General features: G+C 44.8%; 1 protein-coding gene across 1 annotated transcript; it reads right to left on the bottom strand.

Moving 5' to 3' along the window:
- Nucleotides 1–481: 481 nt before the first annotated feature.
- On the bottom strand, nucleotides 482–10950 carry grna (granulin a). The gene is made up of 12 exons (XM_080488590.1): nucleotides 10535–10950; nucleotides 9197–9337; nucleotides 8716–8853; nucleotides 8071–8199; nucleotides 7481–7562; nucleotides 4164–4267; nucleotides 3913–4066; nucleotides 3452–3562; nucleotides 3175–3272; nucleotides 2610–2846; nucleotides 1899–2165; nucleotides 482–1079 (listed from the first exon to the last, which is right to left on the bottom strand). The coding sequence occupies exons 2-12, from the start codon at nucleotides 9335–9337 to the stop codon at nucleotides 939–941; spliced, it is 1602 nt and encodes a 533-aa protein (XP_080344716.1). The 5' UTR covers nucleotides 10535–10950; the 3' UTR covers nucleotides 482–938.
- Between the last annotated feature and the right edge of the window lie 1475 nt (nucleotides 10951–12425).

Here is a 12425-nt window from a genome sequence, read left to right as displayed (position 1 = left end):
GACGATGGCAGCCATTTTCCAAAATTGCCACCAGGATAGTTGAACTGTAATTTCTGATAGGAATAGTTGATATAAAAATATTTGGAGGTTGTGTGAAGTGATTGTAAAGGGTTATTGGTCATTTTTAATCTTTGACAATAAACAGAAAGTTGAGCAGTTTATTAGTCATATTACTATAAAGATTACACAAGAACATTGTTCTCCAGAAATCCCCTCCTCTGTCTGCTTCTGCAAGATTCTTCCTCTTAAATGTGATTTTTCTTTTCCTTTCCAGTGTCTCTTCTTCTTCATGTGAATTTGTTGTCCCGTGTCTTGAACTGTTGTTTCAGTGAGAAGCTGAGACTTCACCAGTCAGTCAAATTTATCGTGTTAAGGTTTCATATCATGAAATATTGTGATGCATGGACTCCTTGGATTACAGGCCAGCAGGAATCAGTACGTTTTCAATGTACTATTAGTTTTATTAAAAGGGATAAATACATGTTGTGCCATTTCTTCTTTATTAAACAGAGTAAACGTCAAATCTGAACATTTTGCCTCTTTGTAGCTTCAAATCAACACAAATAAGTAAAAGCAATGCTCACAGATTTAAAAAGAAATTCCATAAGATGATACATGAGAAATTCAGATTTAAACATAAAGATTAAAAGAGTGATAAAATGTCACTTCAATCAACGACAGAATCAAGTACAACTGGTTGTTTTCTGGATGAAGATGTTCACAAAGGAGTCAATGCCAAGTGTGTCTTCACTATCCGCAGATCTTCAGGTAAACTGTGTACATCTGCCTTTAAAGTACTGAAACATAATCCCTGCACTGCAACTCAGCATTTTCCTCTCAAATAATTCAAAAGCATTTGTTTTGATCAAAATTAGCCGAACATCCCTTTATGAGATCTCCCATTAGTGAGTGTCTGGCAGATGTGTGGCGTGACGTCCTCACACAGTTTGAGGTTTGTTCCTCCTGCTGAACGGCACGTCCCAGTCCCAGCCGGCGGCGCCGCGGCGGCGGCAGGTGTTGGACTGGGAGCAGACGTAGCCTGTGGGACAGCAGTGCTGCTGGTCATCACAACACACCGCCTGCAGGAAGCACATGGGAGGGATCAGCACAAAGTCAACTCAGGAGGGTTTCGGCAGAGAAAACCCCAATTCCATGGGCGACTTTCACTTTGAATGAAGGAGTCAGGGGATCCAACCTGGATGTGTGTTTAGAGGTTGTGGCACTAAAAGTCAAGAAGAAATGCTTAACAACTATTTAAAACGTCTTTACTTGATGATTGTGCTAACTGCAAATGTGAATGTGAACAAACAAAAAAACTAGGAAGCTGATGTAAATTAGGGGCAAGAGAAATAACACTGTTATTACATAGACAGACAGACAGACAGACAGACAGACAGACAGACAGACAGACAGACAGACAGACAGACAGACAGACAGACAGACAGACAGACAGACAGACAGATAGACAGATAGATAGATAGATAGATAGATAGATAGATAGACAGATAGACAGATAGATAGATAGATAGATAGATAGATAGATAGATAGATAGATAGATAGATAGATAGATAGATAGATTGATGATAGACAGATTCCCAAAACAGCTTAAACCAAAAAAAAACTGAAAAAGGATATCTGAAATAGCTTTAAAAAAAAGATAAACATCCAACATGGCGAAATTTCACAAAACTGTCTATAGTAGAGAAACTGGTTAAAAAAACAAAACAAAAATAAATGACAACGTTACATGGCACCAATTTATGTAGAAAAGAAGGAACGCTACCGATATTGTAGTTTGCTGTAGATTTCTGTTTGCACATTGATTTCATCATTACTGCACCTCCGGTGGTGGTTCTGACTACAGGGACTGGGGATATAAACGGAGGATCAAACTCACATTGGGCAGCGGGCAGCAGCCCACCGTCTGGGCAGATCTCAGAGGGCAACAGGTGGCATAATCAGGGCAGGTACAGTGATGCCCGAGCTCCACTCCTCCATCCTCCTCCTCACTGTCGTCTTCATCGTCTGCGGGGGTCTTGGTGGTCAACGCAGGGATCTTCTGCTTCATGGGCGTCGAGCCCAACGCACCATCACAGGTGGAGGTGACCAGGTTACAGGTGGTGCCGGAAGGGCAGCAGGTTTCATGGTCGTCGCAGCAGACGGCCTTTGACACAGTGGAGCAGTTTGAGAGACGTCTCAGATTAACGTAGTGCCTGCCGCTCGCTGACGACTGCTACCTTTTTCATTTGCTGTTTTCCAACCAGATCCTATCCGAGGTGACAGGTCAATATTTCTAATACTTTAGTGATTTTTGCAGAAGTGGTGAGCTGAATCATTCACTAAAGTGATAGAACACCACTCCCGACGGTCTACATGCTCACAACGGGGCAGGACGAGTTACGCACCAACAATCCAGTGGAAGAAAAGTAATAATAAAGGAACAAAAATGGTGTCTAAGACAGTCAACTTTACTCCTCGTCTCTTAAAGAAACAGGCACAGATCTAGAAGTGTGGTTCAGAAACATAGATGATTTCCATAAAGGAGAGATTGATCAAATCCATGCTGGACCCTAACATCCTGAGTAAAGGAGCATGGCACATTTCGTACCTTGGGTAGAGGGCAGCATCCCCAGCCTCCGTCTATGGTTTTACAGCAGGTGGTGTCGTCAGGACAACTGGTAGACTGGTCACATTGGACCACCTTGGGCTGCACGTCCTTCCTCTGGACAGCAGGGATCTTCTCCACCCAGAGCTCCGACCGCAGGCCGTCGTCACACGTCTGTTCAGCCAGGTTACATTGCTTCCCGTTTGGACAGCAGTGCAGGAAATCTGCACAGCAAACGGCCTGGAGACGATACAAACACACAGACGACACGACCGTGGAAGAATTTAGTTCTCAAGACCAGCGGCGCGTCCAGACCTGTCCTGTCCTGGACGCACATCCTGGACGCACTGTGGACAATCTTTTTGAACGTGTGAAAAAAAAAAACCTTTTTTAAAAGGGATGTTTGTTCTTGTCTCTGCCTGGTGCCCCGTTACCACAACGTTTTGCTGGGCTGGTTTCATCCATGTTTCTGTGCCCCCCCCCCCCCCCCCCCCCCCCCGCTCGCGGACAACGGGGGGGATCTGTGCGTAGTATGAAATTGCTCAAGACGATGGTGGACTAATCGTACCTTGGGGAAAGGGCAGCATCCCCAGCCTCCGTCCTTGGTTTTACAGCAGGTGGTGTCGTCAGGACAACTGACAGACTCGTCACATTGGACAACATGACCTGCGACAAACATAAAGTGTGTTGGATGAGCAGCAGGTAACATCTGGCAGGACATCTGCAAGAGGCCATTCTACTTCAACTGTGAAAGAGGAAAGCTTGTCTGTGTGTGTGTGTGTGTGTGTGTGTGTGTGTGTGTGTGTGTGTGTGTGTGTGTGTGTGTGTGTGTGTGTGTGTCTCACCTGCACTAGTGACAGACAACAACCCTTCCCTCTCAGAAGGAGGAACTCTAGTTGTGCTGCGTTCAGGGACTTTCTCTGATCTGAGCTCGTCAGCTGCAGGAACTTCTCCTTCTGAAAATACACACACACACACACACACACACACACACACACACACACACACACACACACACACACACACACACACACACACAGACACACAGACACACAGACACACAGACACACACACACACACACACACACACACACACACACACACACACACACACACAGACACACAGACACACAGACACACACACACACACACACACACACACACACACACACACACACACACACAGACACACAGACACACACACACACACACACACACACAGACACACAGACACACACACAGACACACCCATATTCAGTAGAAATACCCAGAATGAGGAAGTGTGTGTCCTCACAGGGACTCTGACCTCTCCGGTTCTCCCACTCTGCTCTGGTCCTGGCAGGCAGCTTCGCCCACATCGGCGTCTCCCTCTTCGTGGTTAATGAGAGACATTTGGAATGTTCCAGATCACATGAGGAACCTGCAGGGCAGCAGTGCACCTTGTCGCTGCAGCACATGGCCTGTTCACAACCGCAGGGGACAAAAAAACAACAGAGGACATGCAAATCCATCACTGGACGTTTGATAAAGAGTCAAAAAGGAAAAGCTAGATCGTACATTGGGCAGTGGACAGCATCCCCATGTTCCCTCCGGTGTTTCACAGCAGGTGGTCTCATCAGGACACTCGGAGACGCCATCTTTGCACAAAACTGTACCAACATCTGTAACCACAAAACGGCAACATTAATACTCAGAATACATCGCTTTGCACTAAACTGCAGTCGGAAAGGCAGAATCCGACTGATACCAACAAATACATTTCCTTTATTTTAAAGAGTTTCGGTGTGAGAACCGGGGTTCCAGGGTTGGTGGGTTTCTTTCTGGCCCTGGTTGTTCCTGAGTTAGTAAAGAGGAGTTTGTTCACGATCTGCTCTGCAGGCACTTCCTGTTTCCCACCAAAGACCTGCACTGTGGAAACAGTCGAATGCAGAAGTGTGTCTAAAGACGTTATTTCAAAGGAGTCACATGTTGTGTTTCATCCCCTCGGGACGAGAGTCAGAGACTGTTAGAACTCGTTTCCACGACAACGTTTCAAGTGAAAACGCATCATTTTCACCTTTTAGTTTCAGAAAAGTTTCACGTTTTGACGGAAACATTTTGAAATCGATGACCATTTGTGCGTAAATGGCAAATACTGAAAAGGATGTCGTTTTCCTGTCAGGCCACTAGTTGGTGCTGTTGTTAGTTTTAGTACTGAAAGCACACACACACACACACACACACACACACACACACACACACACACACACACACACACACACACACACACACACACACACACACACACACACACACACAGCAGAGAGCAATGAGCTCTAAACATTAACAGGAGAACACAGACATTCTAGTGGACGGACCACCAAGTTAGATTGTTATTATGGTGACTGTCAAAATAAAACCACCAAGTTAGATTGTTATTATGGTGACTGTCAAAATAAAACCACCAAGTTAGATTGTTATTATGGTGACTGTCAAAATAAAACCACCAAGTTAGATTGTTATTATGGTGACTGTCAAAATAAAACCACCAAGTTAGATTGTTATTATGGTGACTGTCAAAATAAAACCACCAAGTTAGATTGTTATTATGGTGACTGTCAAAATAAAACCACCAAGTTAGATTGTTATTATGGTGACTGTCAAAATAAAACCACCAAGCTGGATTGTTATTATGGTGACTGTCAAAATAAAACCACCAAGTTAGATTGTTATTATGGTGACTGTCAAAATAAAACCACCAAGTTGGATTGTTATTATGGTGACTGTCAAAATAAAACCACCAAGTTGGATTGTTATTATGGTGACTGTCAAAATAAAAGTACCACGTCCAGGAGAGTATGGACTGGGAGTCATGACACCACGGAGGAAACTTTGTTCTGATTGGCTCTACTGAGCATGTGCAGAACTACTGGACTCTGTAGTTGAAGAGATTAATGGGGAAATCATCCAGAAGGTGTTTATATTTCCCTTCGCCAGCAAACATTGGGGGAAGGTTATGTTTTTATCTGCGTGTATTTATTTATTGGTTTGTATGTATTTTACCAACTTTTCATGAAAACTTCTCACCCGAATTCCATGAAATCCTCAGGGACCAATCCATTCCTTTATAAAAGGTTAATGACTAAATGTTTCCGAATAAATCATAAACATTTTTGAAAAAGTGTCCCATACAAAGTGGATGAGAGAGGCACCTCATGGAGGAGATCAAAGAAGATCAGCGCCTGTTGCCATGGAGACGATCCTCGCTCAGTGTTTTACAGCGAAGCAGCTAGCTGACAAGCTAGTTAGCATCTATATGAGCTAACGGCTATCATGCTCGCGATGCTAACTTGGTTCTGAAAACAAATGTGGTGTTGGTGAAGTTCTGCTCTACCGACTGTAGCTCTGGTCCACCTGGGTCCCCTGATGGTTTTGAAGCTAGGTTTTAGAATGGACAGTGATTTGAAGTTGGACTCTCAGATGAGGACAGCGGTTCAGTCCAGCTTCTTCCTCCTCAGCAGGTAAAGGTGAAGACCATTCTGGCCCAGCAGCACTTTGAAACAGTAATCCAGCTTTTATTCCCTCCTGGCTGGATTACTGTAACGCTCTGTATGTTGGACTCAGCCAGTCGTCCCTCGCTCGTCTCCAGTTAGTCCAGAACGCTGCAGCACACCTTCTACCTGGAGCAGGTAAGACTCTCTACTGGCTGCCTGCTCATTTTAGAATTCATTTGAATTTGTTTTTAAATCTCAGGATGGTCTGCCCCCCCCCCCTCTCTGAGCTGCTCCTGCTCGGTGCTGCTTCTGGAGGTACCGAGGTCCAGGCCAAAGCTCAGAGGGGGCGGAGCTTGTTCTGTTGTGTGAGCTCCACTGCCTGTCAGACAGTCACCCTCACTGTCCACTTTTAAACTCATCTGAAGACCCATTTGGATTCTCTGGTTCTGAACCATGTTAGAGACTCTGTGGCTGCTTTCATTGTTGTTAGTCTGATTGTTTGTTTTACTGTAGTTCACTGTTTCTACTCTTCTATTGTCATTTTTATTTCGTCTATTATGTGAAGCAGCCCCCCGGCCAGCTCAGTAGGTAGAGCATCAGACTCTCAGTCTCTAGGTAGAGGGTTCATGTCCCCCGGCCAGCTCAGTAGGTAGAGCATCAGACTCTCAGTCTCTAGGTAGAGGGTTCATGTCCCCCGGCCAGCTCAGTAGGTAGAGCATCAGACTCTCAGTCTCTAGGTAGAGGGTTCATGTCCCCCGTCCAGCTCAGTAGGTAGAGCATCAGACTCTCAGTCTCTAGGTAGAGGGTTCATGTCCCACGCCGGGCACCACCTTCCTGTGGGCTCTCCACCTTCCTGTGGGCTCTCCACCTTCCTGTGGGCTCTCCACCTTCCTGAGGGCTCTCCACCTTCCTGTGGGCTCTCCACCTGCAGGAAGGTTCTTAATGGTGCAATATGATCTGGGTGACGGTGCTCAGACTGACACCACCACCACCCGGGAATGGATAAGAGGGAGGAGATGGATGGATGGATGGATGGATGGATGGATGGATGGATGGATGGATGGATGGATGGATGTATAATGTGAAGCACTTTGGCTTCAGCCACAGCTGTTTTAAAGTGTCTATAAATAAAGGTGACCTGAGTCTAGTTTATGTGGGTTAGGGTTAGGGTTAGGTTAGGGTTAGGTTAAGTTAGGGTTAGGTTAAGATAGGGTTAGGTTAAGATAGGGTTAGGTTAGGGTTAGGGTTAAGTTAGGGTTAGGTTAAGTTAGGGTTAGGTTAAGATAGGGTTAGGTTAGGGTTAGGGTTAAGTTAGGGTTAGGTTAAGTTAGGGTTAGGTTAAGTTAGGGTTAGGTTAAGTTAGGGTTAGGTTAGGGTTAGGGTTATGCGTTGGCGTTAAACCTTCTTTGATGCAGGAGCGTCCGTCTGTGCTGCAGCGGTGGCCGCCAGGACAGCAGTGTCTTCCATCAGAGCAGGGGACGCCCTGCAGGGGGTCCAGGACAATCAATCAATCAGCCGTTATGTTCATCAACTCTACCGACACCAACAGAATCACTTTCAGGCTGAATTCACCACAACAGAAGTGAAACTAGTTTCAGCTCGCCCGCCTGCAGCACGAGGTCCGTTTCACTTCATCGCATTCTGGAGAAATTCAATTCAACTCAAGAGAAAAACCCAACGAAACGTGTCTGCAAGGTTTTTTTCTTTAAAAGGTCTAAACTGCTCTTTTTAAAGGAGCCACTGAACTCACTCATCCACTGGAATGACTTCTAATTTGATCTTACTGCCTGAGACATGGCTCCATACTCCCAGTGCACAGGCGCCTTGTCACGCTTGATATTCAGCTTTAATTTAAAAAAACAATCATTTGGTTATATCGAAGGAATTTTCAGGTTGAAATGAGCTCTTTGTGTTTGGTGATATTTTGCCGACCTCTGGATGGAAGCGTGATGAAGGAGGAGAACCTGCGGGTGAAGCTCTGGATTGAATACCTGAGGCAGTGGACAGCAGCTGAACCCCGCCGGCGCCTTCAGGCAGGAGAACTCAGCGGGGCATCGAGACTCGTCAGGACAGATGTTGTCCTCGTCTTCTCCCATGTATGTCTTGATCATCCTGAAGGACTGTGGGGGGATTCATTACTACAGTATCTTATCAGTCACCTTAAAGGAGTCGTATTTCAAGTCTTCCTCTTGGTCCCGTTGGTCCAGAAACCTTGTGTTCAGAGATTATTGCTTTTCTATGGAATATTGGCTCATAGGAGCTACATTCAGAATCTGCTGTGTCTGTGTGAGCTGGACTGGCTCCGCCCACACATGCCCATCTTGGAAAGAGGAGGAAGTACTTCCTCTGGTGGTGCCATGTGCCAGAGCAGAGCTGCCTAATTGTGGGAGGAGTCAAAGGGGAGCCTACCTTGACTGGGATTGGCTAAACCCCCGATGACACTATATAGGGTTTGATTCCTGATTGGCTGCTTGGAGCAACACACTTTTTAAAACCTGGAACAAGCCAGGGACAGAGAGGACAGACTGTCTTCACTTCTGGGACGTCAGTCCAGGTATGGGGACGGTTAGTACTGCTGGAGAACCTTCAGGAAGTGAAAGTCTGTCTCTATGAAGTGAAGCTGCTGCTGGTCTTACTCTGGAGAGACCGGGCTGATCTGCAGGGCCTCTCTTCACCCAGGGGACGGATGCGGTGGCGTTCACACAGCTGGACGTGGACGGGTCACAGACTGTGTCTGCAGGACAGCAGTGGACGTGATCTCCGCAGCACTCGGCCTGCAGATGAAGGAACCTTCAACATTTTGACTATCGAAGCTTTAAAACAGCTGCCACAATGAGGCCCAAGCTATTATCTGGTTTTATAGTAGTAAAAGAAGTGATGATGAACAGTGCTGCTTCAGAAATATGAGCACTTATCTTGTGGATATTTAACTATGATGTTGTTAACGTGACGATTTATCTCTAAGTATGTGAGATATTCGGTTGTAAGTATGAACAGGATCAACTGACTTCATCACCGCCCCTAAAACTAAACCTCATATGGTTCAGGAGGCGCTTCCTGTCTGTGGACTCAGTTAAATACCCAATGATTGAAAATGTAATGAAGAGATAACAGTACCTGATCCAGCGGACAGCACTGGAATCCATCGTCAGGGCTGCTGCAGCAGGTGTCCCCCTGTTGGCATGTCCCTCCGTCGGGACACTGATGAGCTCCAGCGAGGGCCAGCAGGGCCCAGCAGGTCACCGCCCACCGCTGCATCTGGACACAAACAAAACATCAGTGTGAGAAATTAAAATGTGTTCTTTTATTCTGATGCAGAAATGAAAGCAGCAGGAACTCTCATATCATATCACAATATCTCCTGATCAACAAACCCTAAAGAAAAGGTAGATTATAAATTTCATGTCATTTCTTCCTCTTTTCTGCAGGATTATTCAGGAACATACTGATATCTGATAACTGATATCTGATTCTACGACAGGAGTGTCAAACACATTTGGAGTTCAGCCCAATTCCATCTGGACAATGTAATAGAGTAGAATAGAGCCACCGTAACCATTAAATTCAAACTTTGAAGTGTTTCTTTTGTTGTGGTGCAGAGTAGACCGAACATTTACAACTGAACAATCTCAATGTAAAGACAAATTAAATGGCACAAAATACAGTGAAATGTCCCAAACTTCTGGTCTAGCTGTTGCATTCTGGGTGTTTTGACAGCGTGGCTCTAAAGCTGGTTTGATAACAACCGGCTCTCAGGGCAGAATCACTGATATCTCAGCTCGGGTCTCAGTGTTCGATTGGGTCCAATACTTTTAAGACATTTGTTAAAAAATCAAGGTTTTCTTTGAAATGTTTAGAATCTACTCTGGTTTGGCGGCTGGGAGCTTCTTGGAGCTTCTTGGAGCTTCTTAGAGCTTCTTAGAGCTTCTTGCAGCTTCTTGCAGCTTCTTGGAGCTTCTTGCAGCTTCTTAGAGCTTCTTAGAGCTTCTTGGAGCTTCTTAGAGCTTCTTGCAGCTTCTTAGAGCTTCTTGGAGCTTCTTGTTCGATCATGAATCTTCTGCGTCACGCCCCTGGTTTACACTATTCACCGTGAGCCTGAAACTTTCCTCTGAACAAGCCCTTCCTGGGTTTTTTTTTAACTCAAACGGTAAATTTTATCCAACAATGATGCTTTCACTTTCACTTGACTTTTATTTTGACATTGATTAAATCAGATATACACTGACACTGTTACTGACAAACCACAGAACATGAAAACAAAACAAGCATTCACAGTAATTTGATTTAATTTTTTTTGTACTGAATTAATCCCTTTGGGGGAATTCCTTCACCAAATAACAACACTTCCCACTCTGAACAGACGCTAAAGCCATACATATTTAGGTATTTTCCTAAAATGCTATAATTGATGAAAAGTTGCTTGGTTCTTCCGGGAGTAAAAGAAGTTGCTCTTACCTTTGTGGCTCAAAGTGGGTGTGAAGAGTCCGGTGATTGAAAGTGTCCCCAGAGTGAGTGAACACACCCCCAGTAAAAGAAGGAGAAATAACAGGAAGAGGTGAATCCTAATTTCACGAAAAGCTCTCTTCCTCGTTTCCTTCTTTAAAAGAAGACTTTGAACTGAACAACACTGAGGATTGTCTTCATTTCATTGTGTGTTGAGTTCCGTGCTCGATATAGTTCTTCTTTACTGCAGCCGCTCGGACGTCTTTACTGTACCTGCAGCACTGCGGCTCGTGTCCTCCAGGAGGCGCCAGAGGTTGCTTGGATACACTCCCAACTTGTCTATAAAGTCAAAGAAGAATGTTGGTTTTTTTTTGTGTTGACCATAGACATAAACACTAGATGCCGCGCTGCCTGTCTCCGCCCACCGCTCCGTTACGTCAGAGCAGCCGCCATCTTGTGAGGGGCAAGTCTGCCCCGTCAGCCTAAACAAGTCTGTGTGACAGCGACGTGTTTTCTGAAGAAAACCACGCAAATATACATTTACAGGACTGTGAAGAATCATTGCTTTCATTTTTGATTTATTAAATTAAAAAGTATTTCATTTATTTATTTATTTAATGTAGCATACTTCTAGAAAGTCTAGAGAGGACATGGAGGAAGTTTGCAGACGGGACATTGGGACGCTGTCCTCTCCTTTTAGAGCAGCAACATGATGGAGCCATGACAACAATATGGAAAGTCTTTATTTACACACAATGGGACATTTATATACAATGAACATGTACATTAGGGCACAAGTTATAACTTTTTTTGTGTAACAAATGTAGATTTGTTTTAACATATTTACACACAATAACATATTTACCTGTTATACTTTCATTTATTTTTACATAGTTACCTTTAATATTACATAGAAAATACTAGTTAGATATTTACCTGTTACATATTTATTTATTGTGACACATTTATCTATTATTCCATATTATATGACATATTCTCTTCCAGCTCTTCAGTTATTAGATGTTTCCCTCTCAGTTCCTCCAGAAGACCCCCCACTGTGCTCTTTGCCCTCCGTTCTCCATCTCTTCATTCCTCTCCTCTCTTCTCAGACTCTCCACCTCGGCCATGGCTTCACTGAGTCTGGCTGTCAGAGCATCAGGACATGTGGGCAGTGATAGGAGAGGTCCTAGTGAGGACCAGATGGACCTGTTCAGAGTCCTGTGTTATCACATTCATTCACTGCTTGTTCAACGTGCAATCAGTTGATCTGCTCTCCTAATCAATATATATAATAATACTGTCTGTGTACATGTCAGTATGTCTAACAGGAGTGAGGGGTGACATGTTGCTCAGCTGTTTGAGAACAGCCAGACAGAACTTCCTACTGGGACCAGGCTGAGGTTCTCCTGCTGGAACAGGCGGGGAACAGAACACTGACTGGTTCTGAGACACTCATTTCTTTTGAAATGTAATATTCTACACACTGCAACTAAAATAGCCTCCGTCAGATGAACCCAATAGACCTTGATATTGTTGTTGTTGTTTGATGGCGAGCTTCAGCCAGGGACTAGAGAGAACCACGGCTCCAGCTCATCTATGTCCCAAGTTAATGTTATATGAGTTAAACACAACGACAACAACAATAAATATGTTTGTCCTCCCTGTGGAAGGTAATCCCACGCTGTCCATTGTCCTGATTTTCTCTGTTTGTACAACCAAAAGCAGAACATTGATGCGGTATCGTTGCTGAAGTTCTGACAAATGCCCCTCCCAAGATGGCGGACGCACTGACGTATGTTCCTGCCAATCGGTGAGGCGTCTAGTGTGTATATGTCTATGGTGTTGACAGTATGAAGGGAAAGTCGTCCAGCGCATGCGCTGCTGAGATCTGCACGCCCCGTTC

This window comes from Lipophrys pholis, assembly GCF_963383615.2.
Source record: "Lipophrys pholis genome assembly, chromosome: 19".
NCBI classification, from domain to species: domain Eukaryota; kingdom Metazoa; phylum Chordata; class Actinopteri; order Blenniiformes; family Blenniidae; genus Lipophrys; species Lipophrys pholis.
The sequence above is the reverse complement of the archived record's forward strand: the minus strand, read 5'-3'. Positions and strand labels throughout refer to the sequence as shown.

Coding starts and splice junctions, on each gene's coding strand:
- grna (XM_080488590.1), bottom strand. CDS start 9,337: ATGCAGCGGTGGGCGGTGACCTGCTGGGCCCTGCTGGCCCTCGCTGGA. Junction 8,200..8,715: donor ATCAGCCCGGTCTCTCCAGA/GTAAGACCAGCA, acceptor ATCCCCCCACAG/TCCTTCAGGATGATCAAGAC. Junction 3,563..3,912: donor AGAGTGGGAGAACCGGAGAG/GTCAGAGTCCCT, acceptor GTGTATTTTCAG/AAGGAGAAGTTCCTGCAGCT.